General features: G+C 39.3%; 1 protein-coding gene across 1 annotated transcript in view; it reads right to left on the bottom strand.

Moving 5' to 3' along the window:
- The window catches only part of LOC102219802 (titin-like), a 215,207-nt gene that overhangs the window by 143,214 nt on the left and 52,862 nt on the right, over positions 1-19,131 (bottom strand). Inside the window, exons 44-48 of the mRNA XM_023337148.1 lie at positions 4,509-4,787; positions 3,257-3,544; positions 2,020-2,298; positions 608-889; positions 245-523 (exon numbers count right to left, since the gene is read on the bottom strand). Of these exons, the coding sequence (XP_023192916.1) occupies positions 245-523; positions 608-889; positions 2,020-2,298; positions 3,257-3,544; positions 4,509-4,787 (1,407 nt within the window). The remainder of the gene's footprint in view (positions 1-244; positions 524-607; positions 890-2,019; positions 2,299-3,256; positions 3,545-4,508; positions 4,788-19,131) is intronic.

The raw sequence follows: 19,131 nt of genomic DNA, 5'->3' as shown, positions 1-19,131 counted from the left end.
CCGCAAAAATCTGATGCTACTTTTTCACATTTTACGAAGAAGGAAGTTGCGCTCAGTGTCTTCTTCAGAGGTTCTTGTGTAATTTCCTTCTGTAGTTCTTGGTGCAGTGCCACCACAGGCAGGTTTTTCAGTTAGTTTGGTTCATTTGACGCAGTGCAGTGTGAAAAAGAACCAAGAAAACAAGTGAAAATATAAGAAATGTTCCAATAGTCTATGGGACTATCAGGTGTGAAAACTTCCTTACCAAGAACATTGAGTCTGCAGGTGGAGGAGGCAGAGCCGATCTTGTTCTCCGCCTTGCAGGTGTACTCCCCAATGTCAGCTTTGGTGGCTTTGCTGAGCTTCAGACTGGCGACGCCCTTTGAGTACTCCAACTTACAGCTGGAGCTGGACCGCACTTTGCCGTCAGCCTTGAACCAGGACACCTTGATCTCAGGTGTCCCTGCCACCTGGCACTTCAGACACACAGCATCACCAGCTGTCACCTCCATGGGCTCCAGAGATTCAACAAAGTATGGAGGCTCTGTTGACACAATGAAACATGGTAGTGAGAACTTCTGGGATTCTTCGGCAGAAGAAAGTCAGTTGGATTTGAAGTAAGACTAACCCAAAATGGACACAACAGCTTCACTTGTGTCCTTTCCTGCGTCATTGGACACCTGGCAGCTGTACGTCCCTGCGGCCTCCTTGTCGTCTGTGCTGAGACACTCCAGGATGCAGGAGCTTTCCGTCGTGGTGATGTTGTATTTGTAGGAAGCAAAGATCTGCTGGCCGTCTTTGAACCAGCTCACTGTGATCTTTGGAGTTCCGGTGTACGAACACTCGAGCGTTAAAGGTTTGCCCTTCTCAACTGACACGTCCTTCAGCTTCTTAGAGAAGGCTGCCGGTTCTGACAAACACAAATAAAACATCCTATTAAAGAGGAAACCAAATAATCTCTGCTCATTTTAAACACCTTCCCTATAAACTTGTAGACTAATAAGATAAACTAAACTAAAAAGCTCCACTACTGCTAAAGCGCATATTTCAATCATGTTGACATCTAAACTGTTACGCCGCCCTCTGCAGAGCCAAATTTGTTACTACACAACGATCACTTTAGGAAGTGATTCTTTGGAAAGGGACTCATGGATAACTAATTTACTCATGGATTCAGTTTTATAATTGTACACTTTGTTAACTATGCTGTTAAATTTGCCTTGTTGAGCTCAGTAAAGCTTTGGTCCAAAAACACATCAGCAGATTTTAAACTGTTTATGCTCTACTGTGATGCATTCTGGGTACAGAAAATGTAATTTGCTATGCTGCATGATGGAGAACATCAGGAGTTCCAACAAAAAGGCTCTCAGAACAATTCATATATGTAATTTTTTAAACATATTTGTTTAAATAACAACCCTGCTTCTTTTTTCTAAGTGTTGTACTTTTCTTTATACCACATTCATTCATTTGTTGTGTTTTTGCCACTTGTCTAAAAAGTTTATTTTAAAAATAAAATAAGAGAATATGAGGAAAGGAAACAGAACTGCTGCCTAAGGAAACTTCAAAATAAGAGCATGAATATAAATGTCTAACTACTTGGAGAATTCTTGACATCTGATAACCAAAACTTTAACACAGATGTTGCACTTTATTCAACTGAAAGTTTACAAAACAGCCAAGTAAAGTATCACTTTATAAGTTATCTGTAAGAGTTAATATAGGGGAAGCTAAATGCACAAAACATTTTCAAAGATAGCTAAAGCACTAAGGTAAAAGTTAGTTTATCTAAAAGTGGCCACAAATGCTGATTAGCATGCAAAAGAAACATCATCTAGACAATTTCTCATTTTTATCAGGTGAGATACAAACTTACTGGGACCTAATCCTTGCTGGGTTAGCTTCATATCTCGTTTCAAAGCACTTACAGACCTTAAGTTATCTAAAAACTATAATTACTCCAGAAGAACCGTTTGCTCTCATCCTGGTTCTAACTGGGGCTTCTAGGACTGTAACTGGAGGTAGAGATGTGAAACTGACCTTTGATTGTGAGATTCACAGCACAGCTTTCTTTTCCTGCATCGTTGATGATCTGACAGGTGTACTCTCCAGCATGGGATCGGTTCACGTTGTGAAGCTCCAGAGTCACTTGGTTGTCCTTCAGAGTGAAGCTGCAGTCTTTCCCTGGCAGGATCTCCTTGGTTCCTCTGAACCACTTCAGGGTGAGGGGCGCGCTGCCCTTCACCATGCCTGAGAAGGTCACGTTGGAGCCAGGCATGGCCTCCATCGGCTGCAGTGGCACCACGAAAGATGGAGGTTCTGAGCAAGAAGGAAACATCCAACAAGGTGGACTCAGAATGTGATAGGGAAAGAAGTCAATTAATGTGTTAATTAATGATTGGCCGACTAAGAAATAATCAATGCGAGGCCATTTGTAGGTGTAAACTTGTAGAGGATCAAGAGTTGACAGTATGGTGAACTAAAAAACAAAAAAAGTACATTTGAACATTGTTTTGTGCTAACTGTATTAATAAACAGAAAATTGTGGTTTTCTCATATTATTAAAAAACATATTGACAAAATATAAAAACAAAAACCTCTGAGGTTGCTCAGTAGAAAAATTAAATATGGAAAGAATAAAATATGTGAAACACTTAATTCCCCCAAAACAGAGAGATGTTCATACAGAAATACATGTTGCTCTTAAAGGAATGTTAAAACTTTGCTCCATGAAAATAATTAATTGCCTTCAAAATCAATTCTGCTTATTCTCATCACGTTTTTTTACCAACATGGTACAATTTTTTCTCGGTTATGCCCTCCACTTTTCTGTTGACACATCCTCGCCTTATTAGCAGATTAATCATTTTTAAATGAGAACTTGATGCTACTCCGTCATGCAGCTCAGCTGAATAAAGCTATTAAGATGAAACTTTGTCCAGTTTTCATATTTCAAAACAGAACTGCACAAACTTCATTTTGTATCTCTCAAAGGACTCAGTTTGACCCTTTCTATTTTGCATTCTTGTATCAACTCGCTCTGCTTAAGGATGACCAATGGCGCCCTCTGCTGGATGGCAGCTAAACTACAACACTAAAAGAAGGTCTAAGCAGCAGTTGGAGCTAATTTTAATCTTTCTTAATCTTAATCTTTCTTTAACCTTTAATAAACAACAAATCATAGGCAGATTAATTATTTGCATCTCCAGAATGTGAGTTTATATGTTTCACTGAACAGAACCAAAACAGAAGTGCTCAACATGAAGCAGGAACTGACCTTTGACAGCCAAAGTTGCTGAAGTTTCGCTGAAACCAGCCTTGTTGATGGCTTTGCACTTGTAAACTCCAGAGTCAGTCATCTTCAGGGTCGGCACTCTGAGGGTGCAGCTGTTGTCGCTGAAGGAAACCTCACAGTTCGGCCCGCTTTGTATCTCCTCACCATCGTGGTACCATGAAATAGTAAAAGGTGGGGAGCCAGACACTTTGCACTCCATCTCTGCAGCTTCTCCTACAGTCATCTTATAGTCCTTCAGTTTCCTGGTGAACGATGGAGGAACGGTCTTATCTGTTGACAACGGAGGCAACAGTTTGTAAGAATATCATAACAATATTTTTATTTCAGTCAGTCTGAGTCTGCCCTTTTAGGTTTTTAAGGTTTACACAATTTACAACTTTATAAAATACAAAGAATGTTAAATATATGTTTAAAAAAGCTAAGAAAAGAAGCAAAGATAAAATAAAACCACATACACTACAACACATGTCAAACTCAAGACCCGTGGGCCAAACCTGGTCCACTAGAAGTTTTTATGTGGCCCTCCAAACTCTTTAAATATAACCATTGACATTACAGTTGTGTGCTTAAATGTTACTTTATCAATCAAATCACAGCTGTTTTGTATTGTGCCAAATAACATCAAGGTAAAAAGATGTTTCATATTTAGCTTTATATGATTGCATTGAGAACTTTATGAGAATCTCAATGCAGAAACGGCTTTTTATTAATCTACTTTCTAGTGCAAATGTCTTAGGACCCTTGAAATAAGATAAAACTAACTTAGAAGTAATTTTCCAGCAACACAGAGGAGCTTGTTTTAAGTAAATAATTTATTAGTATTAATGAAATACTTCTAGCTCCACTGGCAGATTTTCTCACTTATAAAATGGGAAAATGAAAGTGAAAAACGTCTGCCAGTGGAACCAGAACCATATACCAATATTAAAAATAAACTCCTAAATCTTGCTGAAAAGTCACATTTTAGTTTTGTCTTATTTCTATTGTACACGATATTAGCAACTAGAAACTAGACCAAAAATACTTGGTAATATTTTGTTTTTTCATTATGTGTTTAATGAATTTATATAATGAGTTTCTCCTTTTGACTTGAACTGCTGAAATAAATAATAAATAATAATAAACATGGATTTTTCTTAACCTCTTACAGTATAAAATACATTTGTCACAAACTAAAAGAAATCACACAATGTTACTTATTTTCAAACCAAATTAATACAGATTCAACACCCACCCAAAACGGTGAGATTAATTTTACTCAGGTCTTTTCCGACTTGGTTCATGACCTGGAACGTGTATTCGCCAGAGTCCAGTTTCTCCGTAGAAAGCACGTTGAGACTGGAGATCATCTGTGAGAAGGAGATCTTGTACTTCCCGGATGTGGCCAGCTCCATGCCGTCCTTGAACCACTTGGGGACGAGCTCCGGCGTCCCGCACACTTTGACCTCCAGGGCGGCCATGTCGCCTGCCGTCACGCTCAAAGTTTCGGGTTTATCCACAATCTTAGCAGGCTCTGGAAGTGGGAAGGATCAGGAGTAGAACATGCTTTTCATCAAATATGGACAAGACACCGACTGACAGACAAGACTATGACGGCGTATTGGGGCCATTATAGATAGAAACGGAGAAGGACTACATTTCTGCCAAAATATCAGAAATTCTGAGAATAATCTCAGATATATTCTAGAAAAAAACATGAACATTTCTGAGTTAGAAAAGTCAAATGTGCTAGAATAAACCTCTATATTTATCTCAGAAATGTTACTATGAAAAATTTAACATTTGAGAAAAAAACTCAAATTTTCTAGAATAAATATGGAAATTTCAAAGGTTCAAAAGTCAAATAATTTAAAATTGAGTTGTAGTTCTGTGTTTCAAAATTTTTGACTTTTGAAACTCAGAAATGTCCATGTTTTTGCTAGAAAATTTATAAGATTAATCTCTTTTTTTGTGGCAAATTCCAACTTTTTAAGCTCAGAAATGTTCTTGTTTTTCTAGCAAATATCAGAGATTAATTTTAAAAATTCAGAATTTTTTTTCTAGCAAATTTTAAACTTTTGGAGCTTAGAAACTTTTTAGTTTTTTCTGGAAATCTTCTGAGATTAAACTAAAGAATAAAAAAAAATCTAATAAATTTTCAACCTTTGGAGCTCACAAATTTTGAAGTTTCTTCTAGATTAACCTAAAATTTCAGGTTTTTTTTCTTTGGAGCTCAGAAACCTGCTTATTTTTTCTAGAAAACCTCTGAGATTAATCTCAAAATATTTGAGTTTTTGGTGGAAATTTACTCCTTTCTTTTCTATTTACAATACACCGTCCAACAACACTGACAGAGAAAGAGAGAATTATACGATTACAAACCTAGGACAGTCAAGTTAGCGAAACAATCCACACTCCCAGCATCATTTCTGAGTTGGCAGGTGTATCTGCCTGCAACGGTTGCATCGGCCTTAAACACAGTAAGTGCCACCTGGTTGTTCTCAAAGGTGATTTTCCTGTTGTCACTGTCCCTGAGAATGTGATCCTTGTCCTGAACCCAGGACACAGTAATGGGTTCAGAGCCTCTAACAGTGGCCATAAGGGTCACCTCCTCTCCCAGCATCACTGTCATGTTGGACAGTTTCTCCACAAATGATGGCGGCTCTGAGGACAAAAACAGCGCAGAAGGTAGAGTGAGAAAAGGTGGCAGGAGTGGAGGGAGGGGGGTAAGGTAACCTGAACGCCCACTACTTTCAATACTGACCTCTGAGTTTAACCAAAGTGTGGCAGGAGTCACTTCCTACACTGTTTGAAACTTTGCACTCATACTCGCCGGCGTCCGAAGGCTCTATCCCAATGACATGCAGAGTGGCTGAGCTCCCCTCGCCCACCATCTTATACTTCCTGCTCTCCATCAGAGGTTTCCTGTCTTTGAACCAGGCGACCTGGAACGGAGCGGAACCGCTCATCTCGCAGTACAAGCTCACGTCCCTACCCATCAGCCCCTCAACAGGCTGGGGTACTTTCACAAATGCAGGGGGGTCTACGAAGAGATCAGGAAACCATTACAGAGGCATGAGCGGGGAAAATGAATCACAACTAAAAGCTCAAAGCTGACAGCTGTAACTGGAGTTTTAGGTGTTTTTGTAAAAATATGAAATCTCTGCGGTCTCAGTGCATTTTTTTGAATGAAGATATGATTCAACTGTCTCTAAATGTCTGGGTTATTAAATATGGACTAAAAGTGGAAGCTTTGTTAATTTCTAAATTGAGTTTTGGACGTCTAATAAATATTTACATTTCGCTGAAATTAGCAAGAATAATGAGGTAACCAGATAAGTACGGCAATTTGGCTGTGTGAGTTTAATCTGTGGTTAGAGGCTTAAAGCTACGTTCACTCAGCAGGTCTTAATCCTCAAATCCGTTTTTTGCCTGGTTGTTCATATATTAAATGCGACTGGAATGACATTTCAATGGTTTATGTCCCAGAAGAACGTATACTGGAACTAATAATGGACGGTGCCATTTATGTATCAGTTTTAAAGCTACTCGGCAATTGGAGCCAAACGTATCGTCACAAAATCATAAGATGAAGGAAGCTAATAAAAAGAAAGCACAACTAACAGCAATGACATTTTGTAACTTTTGTATAGGAGTCTGTTTGGATGTGTAGTCAGAGCTAAGAGCGGTTGGATTATGAAATGATGTGCTTCGAAGACACAGACTTCTTTCAATACTTCATGATTAAAATTTTCAGTCATTGCTTTCGTCCAGATTTACCACATCTGTCTTTTTCTGATGCAGGACTATGAAGCCTATTTCACGTCAATGATGTAAAACTTTAATAAAATGCAACATGACCATATCCGATTTAGTTCCATATAAAGCAGTGGCACAAATCAGATTTTGGGAGGGGGATGTGAAAAGATCAGAATTTAGCCATTTAGACGTCCATGTAAAAGTCAGATATGGTTTGGATTTGGGCAAAAAGAATCGGATTTGGATCACATTTGCCTGGAGTGTGAACATAGTGAGACAAATACTTAATAATTATGATTCTTTCACTGAACCTCTGAATGCAAATTTCCTTATACAGATTTACAAGGTACAAATTGCCTGTTTGAAGTAATTAAGTTTGTATTTAGAGGCTCAAGTGGACAAAATTATTTGTTTCTCAGAAATTAAAATAATACATTTCCCAGGTTTTTGTTTTGCTTCTTAGGACATTTCAGGGTTTATTTCTGACACAGGAGTGCATAGTTAATACTGTATGTTTGAGTAATTTTAAACAGGGTGAAATTTCTCATTTGCTTAGCTCTGTTAATTGTGATCATTTTGACTTCCAGTAACTGAAAACCAAAAGTCAGTTTTCAGAAACTCAAAATAATACATAAGACCAAATTAAATGGCAATTTTGACAGATAAGTAGCCTTGTACTGCACAGTATTTGAATTCAATAATTGGTTGGAGCTTCATTTGTTTTAATTGGTCTTATATAATATAATTAAAAAATAAATAAATTTTGGGGTTTAATTGGCTGTAAGCCATAATAATCAGAATTTTTAAAAAAAGCAAAATATTTCACTGTGTGTTTTTTAATTAATCTATAAATGAGTTATTTCTAAATTACTGAGATGCACCTGAGGACCAAACTACTTGGTCTAAATGTGGTCTTTATTTGGTGGAAATCAGGGCTAAATAAGGTTTACATATTGGAACTACATCAGAAGCTTTTAAGACAACAGCTCCTAAAAAATAAAAACAAGTTGAAAATTAGAGATAGTTAACTTTAAGTGTAGTTTTAGTGAAGGTCAAAGTGTGGAGTTAGTGGAGGGAAAAACTGCTGACAGATCAGTAGGAACTTATCTGGAAATTAAAAGAAAGTTGTGCTGTAAAAATGGAAAAGAATAAAAAATTCGACCCACAGTTAGTTGTTAATTGTAAATTTGCAGAAACAACACTTTACGTGTTTAAAGATAAAATGTTGGGTCCACGCATAAACTCAAGAGTTTAGATGGATTGAAGATGTTAGGAAAATTTCTTGTGTTATTATTTAGTAAAAAATGGAATAAAGGACATGTACGCTAAGCACTAAACTTAAGAACAACAAAATTTACCAAATATTTTTGTTTAGTTTATAGTGACAATATCCTAGTCTATTTGAAATAAGACTAAAACTAATTCTAATTCTAAAACTAAGTAGCTTTTTAGTAAGATGTGAGTTTGTTTTAAGTAAATAATTCTTGAATATTAATAAAAAGTACTAGCTCCACTGGCAGATTTTTTTCACGCATAATTTGGGAAAGATGTTGTGTTACAAGTGAAAAAAATTTGCCAATGGAACTGGTTTTTTAAAATCAATATTCAAGAATTATTGACTTAAAACAAACACCTGTATCTTGCTGAAAAATTACTAATAAGTTAGTTTTGTCATATTTTAATTGTAGTCAGATATTTACCCCAGAAACTAGACAAAAATACTTTGTAACTTCTTGTGGTTTTGCAGTGGGGATGTAGAATGAGTTTGAATCAGATGTTTAGGAAGTAGTGTTTGGTGAGTTTGTAGTTAAATATGGCTAGGATATGAAAGTTAGAGGAAATATGTTAGAATTTATTATAGCATGTTTGTTAATAGATTGTGTTTCATTTCAGAAAAAGGCACAAGTGAAGTCAATCTGATTAATGATTAAGGTGAAGAAGAGTACTTCTGATGGTGGTTGCTCAGATTCAAGATGGAGATAAAGAGGAGTTGTTACAGATGTCAGCTTTGAACGTGAGCACACAAGTATTAGAGGCTTGTTAGACGTCCGTGGGAGGCTGACCTTTAACAGTAAGTGTGGTGCTGCAGCTCACACTGCCAGCATCATTCTGAGCTTCACAGGTGTAAACTCCATCATCAGCAAAGCTGCTGGACACCAGCTCCAGGACAGCTACCGAGTCAACAAACGAGGTCCTGTAGTTGCCCCCATCCGAGACCTTGGTGTCGTGTTTGTACCAGGTCGTTTTCAGAGGGGCCGTGCCACGAACTTTGCACTCCAGGCGGAGTGATTCATCCCGCTTTACAAACTTAGTGGCGGGAAGTTTCAGCACAAACTCAGGTGGTTCTGGAAGGCCGAAACACAGACAGACAATCAGCAGCTGGAAGCAAACAGAACAGACAGTAACAGAACATACAAGCTGACAATTATGAGCTAGCAGTGAATACAATGCAAAGACTGGACACATTTTGATGAACTACATCTGAGTGAACAGAATCACTGCACTATAAAGTAGGAAGGATGGGTTTAGCTGGAGAATGAGATGAAGAAACGATTCAAAAAATTGTGAGTCCCAACCTTTGACAGTCAAATCTGCACTACAGCGTACAGAACCAGCATCGTTGCTGACTTGGCAAGAGTAAATTCCACTCTGAGCAACGGCCACTGAGTAGAGCTCTAAGAAGCAGGACGTTTCATCCACGCCTGTGAAACATGTTGGCCCGGTCATGAGCTCCATGTCGTCCTTGAACCATTTGACCGTAAAGGGTGGTGTACCCGTAAACGTGCTTTTGTAGCGAACTGTGGCATTGGGCAGAGCCGCCTGTGACTCGGGCAGCAACACAAAACTGGGAGGCTCTGAAGGCAAGACAATAAACCGGGTTAAAGAGGTACTCACCTTTGTTTTCAGTACATTACGACCAGTCAAACTGAAGAGCAGTGTCTGACCTTTGACCCTGAGGGATCCACTACATTCACAGCTCCCAGCTGCATTGGTCAGTTTGCAAGAATACGACCCAGCATCAGGTCTCTCAAGCTGTTCAATTTCCACAGACACAGAGTTGTCCTGCTGGATCAGTTTGTGTTTGATACCACTGGAGATTTTACTCCCATCTTTCTGCCACTCCACAGAGATTGGGAGGGAACCGGATATTTTACAGCAAATCTGAACAAATGAGCCCAGAATCTCCTGCATTTCTACAAGTGGCTTGATGAAGCTTGGAGGAATTACTTGCTCTGTCACCAAAAGAGGAGTAAGAAGGTCAATATAATTTAATCAGTGTGTAGTTGATGTAGCTCATTCATCGGTATGGTCACACCAACCTAATACGACCACTTTAACTTTGCAGGAGCAGCTGCTGATGTGGTTTGACACCTCAAACACATACTCTCCTTCATCTGCTTTCTGCGCTCCCTGAATCTTTAGGCTGCTGACGTTGTTCTCAAAGATAAGCTTGTGCTGCCTTATGGACTGAAGTTCCTTGCCATCTTTCATCCATCTCACCTTGAGCTCAGGTGAGCCTTTCACCTTACAGTCCAGACTGACTGGATCTCCGACTGTTACCTTGATTTCCTCAGGTTTCTCTAAGATCTGAGGGGGTTCTACAACGCAGAGCAAAGTCAGGATTAAATCGATTCCTTGCTTTAATATTCACTCACCAACCATTTTATAGGTACATTCTTTCTATTGCATTTGAATTTGATGCATATAGGCATTTAGAGATGGCGAAGTCTCCTTGCATGGCCTAGCTTGTTGATACTAGACCGGCCTATCTTAGTATTTTTGGAAACTGGTGAATTAAAGAAAATGGTCCAAAAAAAGACAACAGCTGATGTTATTATAGAAGACTGAGAATACTAGAAATGCAACATTAGCCCAAACCTACTTGATCCAACTAAGACAGTGGTTCTCAATCCTTGTCTTCAGGACTCATCACTGCAAATTTCAAAACTACACAATAAAAGATGGAAGGAATGTTCCGCTGTCTCACAAAGCTCTGTTAGAGATGTGATATTTAAATGGTAGAGAATTTGACCAAAAAAAAAAAATTAAAGATTTGTATGCATTGTATGAATGGGTCAGGCTGGTGGTGGAATTGTATAGGTATGGCAGGTATTTTCGTGGCACACTTTGGCCCTTTAAGTCCCTGTTCGGTATGGTTTAAATGCCAAAGCCGGAGAATGCCTTGACTCCTTTCTGATTGGAGCATCATAAAGCACTAACAATCTTAAACTGGATTCTTAAACATGCCAGAGAGTTACTGTACTCCAATGATCTATAAAGGACACGTAGGATGTGGTGAGCTAGAATATTTGCATCACGAATGTGCTGCCAACCAACCTTAAGCAACACCATTATGAGATGTCAATATGGAACAAAATCTCTGAGGAATATTTCAGGCACCTTGTTGAATAAATGGGATGAAAAATTAGGATATTTCTGAAAATAAAGGGTCCAATCCGGTGCTAGCAAGGTGTACATAATGAAATGGCTTTGTAAGTGTTAAACGTATGGAGTAAGGATTGTTGGTTCAGCAAATTACCTTGAACTGTGAGAGTGGCGAAGCATTTATCCTGCCCAGCCTCGTTTATCACCTGGCAGCTGTATCTACCTGCATGAGATGCTTCACAGGCAGAAATCCTGAGAGTCGCCATATTGTTTTCAAAAGTTCTCTCAATCCTTGGATCCTCCAAAATCCAGCTCTCATCTTTTTGCCATTGAACAGAAAGGGTTGGAGAACCTACAACAACACACTGAAACTGTGCCAGTTTACCGAGGACAATAACACTGTCCTCAATCCTCCTGGTAAAGGCTGGAGGTTCTATTGAAAAAAATAATGTGAAGTTAGCGGTTTTCACTTCAAAAACTAAAAATAGGGGACTTTTTTCTCTTTAAAATACCAAAGACTAAAGAAACCAACCTTTGAGGCTTAGAGTTGTCTTACAAGTGCAGCTTCCAACCTCATTAGCTACAGTACACTGATATTCACCCACATCTACACCATCACATCTGTGGATCTCTAGAGTCAAAGTGTCATTCATCTGGGAAAAGCCATGTTTTGCACTGGGCTTGATCTCTTTTCCATCTTTGTGCCAGGTTATCTCAAATGGACCTGTTCCGGCAATCTGGCACTCAAAAGATGTTGTTGAGCCCTTCACAACATCAGCTGGAGACAGTTCTTTAATAAAAATTGGCGGTTCTGAGACGAAAGAAGAAAAACTGTCATAACTTTACCTCAAGAGGTAATTCTCTAGTAAATATTTGATGCTATACGTGTTTAACCACATAATTATAGTGAGTTAGGTCCATTAGGTCATTTAGCTTCAAAAAGATATCCACTAAATATGCTTAGTTCTCATTAAGGAACAGAGCATGAAAAACTTTCTGCCAATTTAACTTTAAGGATAATTTCCTAGTGTTCGGATTCTCAAAGCTCCAGCCCAACAAACCTTTCACTTTGAGCTCCATGCTGCAGCTCTCACTGCCAGCCTCATTACGAGCCTCACAGTAATAAAGGCCACCATCTTTAGTTTCAGCCCCGCAAACCTCCAGAGTAGCCCCAGAGTTTACAAAGGCCATCTTGAAGTGATCACTGGCGCTGATCTCAGAGCCCTCCTTGAACCAATAGATGTCTATTTCAGGTGTGCCGGTCACCTGGCACTCAAACACTTTGCTTTGCCCGGGACGCACTACGGACACACGATCCGGTGTCCGAGTGAACTTAGGAGGCTCTGAGAAGTAAAATAAAAAGCCAAATGAGCTGTGGTATAAATAATCTGTAGAAACTATCATGATGAGTACAGCTGGGGCTTAAAATGTGAGATATTATGAGAATTTTCTCTTGCACTACTTTCAAATGGTTTAGACCCATGATTCTCAAACTGTGGTATGTGCATGATTTGTGGGATTTGGACTGGATTAAAAACATTCAGAAGAAATGTTGGTTTTAATCAATTGTGAGGTAAACATGAATGTAGTAACTGTTATTTAAATAGACATCAGCAATCAAATTGATGTGCTTAGTGACCATAACTACTAACAACAAGTTTGTCAATATTTACTTAGTTGATACTTGTTGTAAAAATATTGAGAACCATTGGTCTAAACTTAGTGAGTAAAGCATGACTATTCGGAACAAGCAACTACAATAAAAAAAAAAAAATACAATCTGTAAACAAATTAAAATGTGCATCTGGATTAGATTCATATATAGTTATAGTTAGAACCTTTGACGAAAAGTGTTGCTTGGCAGGAAGTGGATCCCACATCATTCTGAATTTCACACACATAGTCTCCAGAATCTGAGCTCTTGGCAAAGAAAAGCTCCAGCGAGCTGGATGTGTTGTCTTTAACCACAGAGCAATCAGCACTTGATAAAATCTCTTTCTTGTTTTTAAACCATTTGATGTTCAGTGGTGGTGTGCCAGAGAGCAGTACGTTAAACTGGACCTTTGATCCAGGTAAAACATTCATGGATTCAGGCTTTTCAAGAATGAATGGTGGTTCTGAAAGAGAGAAGCAAACCACTGCTTGTGAAGAGAAGCCAAAAATCCTTTCAGTTAACATTTTTTTCTTTTCTGCTGGAATAAAACTAGACAAATCAACCATTTCAGACCTTTTACAAACAAGATGCCTGAGCACTGGACTGTTCCTGCTTTGTTTTTGGCGATGCATGTATAACTTCCACCATCTCTAAGGTGAAGATCAGAGATTTCCAGGCAAGCAACATTCTCAAAGAATGTACATTTATGTCTATCATCAGCCTGAATCTCCTTCTCATCTTTATACCACTGGACAGTAATCGGCAGAGAGCCTGACACAAGGCATTCCAGATGAGCAAATGATCCTTTAATACCTTCTGTTTGCTTCAGTTTTCTCGTAAAGGATGGAGGAATTACTTGATCTGACATGAATAACATAAAAACAAGTGTTACAAGTTATAAATTTGGATGAAAACAAGCAAAGTTTACTTTAACGTTACCCATGCACATTAAGCACTGACCAAGAACGGTGAGCGTGGCCTCGCAAGAACTTTGTCCGACATCATTAGAAATCTCAAAGGTGAATTCACCACTGTCAGTTTTCTCAGTTTTGAGAATCTTGAGCACAGAGCTGGTGTCTTTGGTCTGTACTTTAAATCTCTGGCCTGAGGTCAGCTCCTTGCCAGCCCTAAGCCATTTGGCCTTCAGTGGTTTTGTCCCAGAGAACCTGACCTCGAGTGTGGCCGGATCCCCTTGAGTCACACTGATGGACTTAGCCTCTTCTGTGATCTTAGCTGGTTCTGATACATGAAGAAGAATGTATTTTAAAGAGAAAATTAACATTTCCAGAAAAGCATCTGGTTCTTGTTTACTTGCAGAGTCATTCATATCAGTCCAGTCCCAATCTGTTCCCTTCTACCAAACACTTGGACTTATCTAACCTAGCAGGTTGTGTCTATTTTTTCCAATAAACAGTGGTTGATGGTTGAAACCAATGCTATATGCTAACATGTTGTATGTTGAGATGGTTTTTAGAAATCTGATCTATAGCTGTTAGGGCAATTACCTAAAGGAGAACTGTGTAACAAATACTGGCATCTAGTGACCAAGTTAAAAAGAATATGAATTATATAGATCTGGATATAAATTGGACTGTTTGTCTTGCAAATTGCCTTGACATGAAGTTTGAAATGGATTGTTGCTCTATAAAAACATCTGAAATGAGTTATTGCTACACATTGCAACTTTAGGTTAAATGTGAAGACATTGGCTGTTTCAGGGAAACCTCTTGCTTGTTATTGTATTCAAATATGAATGACTTTAAGATTATAACTGCAAAATGAGAGCACAAACCAAAATTAAAAGGTTTAACCAACCTTTGACTGTCAGAACAGCAGAGCATGTCTGGCTACCAGCCTGATTCTGTGCCTGGCAGGAGTATTTTCCTCCATGTTTATTGTGCAATCCATTTATGTGCAGCAGGGCAGTCTTGTTCTCATATGAAATATTAACATTTTCAGCTTCCTTGAGCTCATGGTTGTCCTTTAGCCAGGTCACAGTAATGGGCTCAGAGCCCTTCAGTGTGCATTGGAGAGAAATATCACTGCCCACCAATGAACTGACATTTTCAAGCTTTTTTACAAAAGACGGTGGTTCTACAAGTCAAAGATGGTATATGAACATTATGAGCATCTCAAGATGTCACACATATCAAGCTTGAAAGTCTCTGACTAAAGATTAAAGTTTTGGACAAAATATAGATGCATCTAACCAACCTTTGAGTGTAACTTGACATTCACAGGTTGACATCCCCACTTCATTCTCAACAGTGCACTGGTACAAGCCAACATCTCCAGCCTCGACCACCTGCACTTGCAGAGCCACCAGATCTTCTTTCACTGTGATTTTATGTCTTTTGTCATTTCTGACTGCCTTGGAGTTTTTGTAAAATGACACAGTGAATGGAGCAGAGCCAGAGACTTGGCCCTCCAACATCATCTCAGAACCTTTCACAACATCTTTGGCCTCCAAGCTACGTACAAACACCGGTGGTTCTAGGAGACAGTAATGATGTTGGTCAGTGAGCAGAAGACTGGACTGAATAAGTATAATACAAAGTTTACAGTAATCTTTGACTGAAAGTTAAATAAATCAAACTATCTTTACTAAAACTGCAATTAACCAAAGGAATTCAGGAGACCTTCCTGTAGATGAACCAACCTTTGACAGTAACTGTACTGCTGCACCGATCACTGCCTGCTTCACTTGACGCAACACAGACATAATCGCCACTGTCCCCAGTTGAGCAGTTCAATATTTCAAGAGTTGCTTCTACATCAGACACACTGATTGTATATTTAGGACTGGCGCTGATCTCCATCTCATCCTTAAACCATTTGAAACTGATGACCGGACTGCCTGACACTTTGCACTCCAACCTGGTGGAGATGCCACTTGTGACGAGCTTGGTCGCATCAAGCTTTCGTACAAACACAGGAGGTTCTGGGAGAAGAGGTTAACATTCATTAGAAGATACAAGGCTTGTTAGTGTCACTTCAATGTCAGGGTTTTAAGGACACAGTTATAATGAGGACAAGAACCTTTCACAAAAAGGACTGTGGCGCAATCCACTTTTCCAGCATCGTTGGACACTTGGCAGGTGTATTTAGAGGAATCACTGGGCTTCACCGAGTGAAGGTCCAGGGTGCTGGAAGAAGCATCTTTTTTTATAAAATAAATGCCTCCAGTTACAATCTCTTTTTCCTCTTTGAACCATTTAACAGCCAAAGGAGCAGTTCCAGTGAAGGCTGCCCTGAAAGAGACTTTGGCTCCTGGTATAACATCCTGGTTTTCTGGTTTCTCTGTGAACACTGGGGGCTCTGAAGGCCATCAACAAAAAACAAATAGTCTTGTCATGTTAACATAAAATTCTTCAAACGTCACACAAGAGAAAGAAAGGGAAAATAAGACAAAGACTCATAACCTTTGACGTAGAGCGTGCCACTGGTTTCTTTAAAGCCAGCCGAGTTGGTGGCATTGCATTTGTAAACTCCAGAGTCTGCCTTTTCCAGCCGACTGACTCTCAGTGTGGCAGAGCTATCTTTGAACTCCGATTGAAATTTGGCTCCCAACTCTATTTCCTGGTCATCTTTGAACCAAACAATGGTCATGGGTTGGGACCCAGACACCCTGCAGTCCATGGACACATCATTACCAATGTTGCCGTCAACTCTTTTCAGGGACTTGGTGAAAGTTGGAGGCATTATCCGATCTGGTAGTTGAAAAGAAAGCACCTCATTTATAAATGCTCTTGTGTTGCTTCTGTAAAGAGTTGTTCAACTAAACCCAAGAGAAAATTATATGCTGGGCACTGTCTCTTAAGTTTAAAGTATTCATATTGACTTACTTTCAGATCACACAGTCATCAAAACCAACTTCCTTGTACATCTGCCATGGGAAACCAATCCAAGGCAAATGGACAAAGAGTTTAATTTATATTGACTAATGTTGGCCTGATGAAGAACAAGTCATCAAAATGTTGCAGTAATCACCACTGGTTCAGCACTTTGCAATTTACATCTCAAAAGCAATAACTTTTGAGAGGTAAAAATTGTTGCTTTCTAATACCCAGGTACACAGAGTCCTTCATAATGTTTGGTATTTATTTTTCTAAGCTTCCCCACTCTTATTTGCTGTATGAAATTCTTAATCTAACATTTCAGACATGCTTAGAGTGCAAATTCCAGATCCCCCAAGTAGAAAGTATAACTTTTTAATCACAGTCAGGCTGTTTTGGACAATTGGTTTTCCAGATACTTTTAATTGTTCGGCTATGTGTCATTGCTTTTTAGTCAAGCAATTATCAAACTCAAAAGCACAATCAAATGTGCAGAATCTCATTAAGAAGAAGATCTGACATGGTGGCCTCATGAATCGCAAAGGAAAATCTTCACTGCTGTCGTAAGAATCATCACTATGGTAATGTAAGTGAACATTTGAGGATCAGTCTGCAAAAGGCAGCTGTCAGAGACTACTGTCCACAGACAGTTGCCATTAATGCATTTATCTAAAATTGGGTCATGGGACTTTTGACCAGGAAGAAAATAATAAAGGCCCTCCCTTTCTTCAGAGAAGCTCTCCAGCCCATTTTGGGGGATCCCAAGATGTTCTCAGGGCAGAAGGGATACATAGTCTCTCCAGCGTTTTGTGTCTCCTCACAAAGGAAAGTGCAAGGGTAGAGAGCTAACCGACTGGAGAGGTGCCTGCATTACTGATCTTCTGCAAGTCTCATCTTGCAGAAGAGACTTTTATCTGTCTATCCCTCTCCTGATCTGTCATACAGTTTCTCATCAACAAGACACAAAGATACATGAACTCCAAGACAACCCAGGAGGAGCAACTTCTTCAGATCACAGTTGAAGTTCAATGGAAAAAGATTCAGGAGAAAATGAGAATATGTGTAAAAAAATCCAATTGTTTATGTGGCATCTTGTTCCAAGAGTGAGACTGTTTGGAAAATATCCAAGTTGGTGTGGAGAAAGCCTCAGAAACAATATTAAATGCTCATGTCTGAATTGTTTCACACTGACAATCAGAGTGTAAATTTACAGAAAAATGGATCAATGTCCCAAACATTATGGAGGACCCATATATTGTACATAATTTGTAGAACAGCAAGCTAACCTAAGACAGTGACTGAGCATGTGCACTGGTCTTTCCCGACTTTATTGGACACTTCCATCTTGTACTCCGAAGTGTCTCCTTTCTCCGCTGTCAAAATTTTCATGGTGGCTACGTGGTCCTTCAACGTCATCTTATATTTCCGCCCACTTATCATCTCCTTCCCATCTTTGAACCACTTTACTTTCAGCTCTGGGCTTCCAGAGATTGTACACTCCAACGTGGCCGAGTCTCCTGCAGTCACACTAATGGACTCCGCAGGTTCTACAATTCTAGCAGGTTCTGGTGTAAGACAGATTAGGTGGTTATTAAGAGAAAGAGCTTTGGACCTGTGTACAATGACATCTGCATCAAAGATTTTCCCTGACCTTGCACAGTCAGAGTGGCTTCACATTTTTGCTGCCCAGCCTCGTTTTCTGCTTGGCATGAGTACTTTCCACCATGGTTGATGGCCACTGCTGTTATACAAAGGCTTGCAACATTGTTCTCAAAAACCATCTTGATATTTGGATCATCATCTCTGAGTATTTCAGAGTCTTTCATCCATTTAACAGTGATGGGAGCTGAGCCCTTTATGGTTCCTTGTAGTTTCACTGCATTTCCCAACACGGCTGTAACACTTTCAACTCTCTTTGAGAAAGATGGTGGCTCTACAAAAACACGTAACACATTAAAATCTGACTTTCAGGTGCAGCAATAATCCTCAGCCTTTAACGGGTTTACCAACCTTTCAGTTTAGCTGAGGCCTTGGTGGTTACCTTCCCCACATCGTTGGAAACGACACACTGATAATCTCCAATGTCTGCGCTTTCAAAGGTCTGGATCTCTAGCCTTGACAGAGAGTCTTGGGAGATGATTTTATATTTCTGATCAGCTGTGATGGGCTTCTTATTTTTTAACCAGCTGATTTCAAAAGGAGCCGTTCCTGCAATCTCACACTCCAGCTGAGCTGCTGCACCT

The sequence above is a fragment of the Xiphophorus maculatus genome, chromosome 7 (genome assembly GCF_002775205.1).
Source record: "Xiphophorus maculatus strain JP 163 A chromosome 7, X_maculatus-5.0-male, whole genome shotgun sequence".
In the NCBI taxonomy this organism is placed as follows: domain Eukaryota; kingdom Metazoa; phylum Chordata; class Actinopteri; order Cyprinodontiformes; family Poeciliidae; genus Xiphophorus; species Xiphophorus maculatus.
Note: the sequence above shows the minus strand (reverse complement) of the source record. Positions and strands in the feature narration are given on the sequence as shown.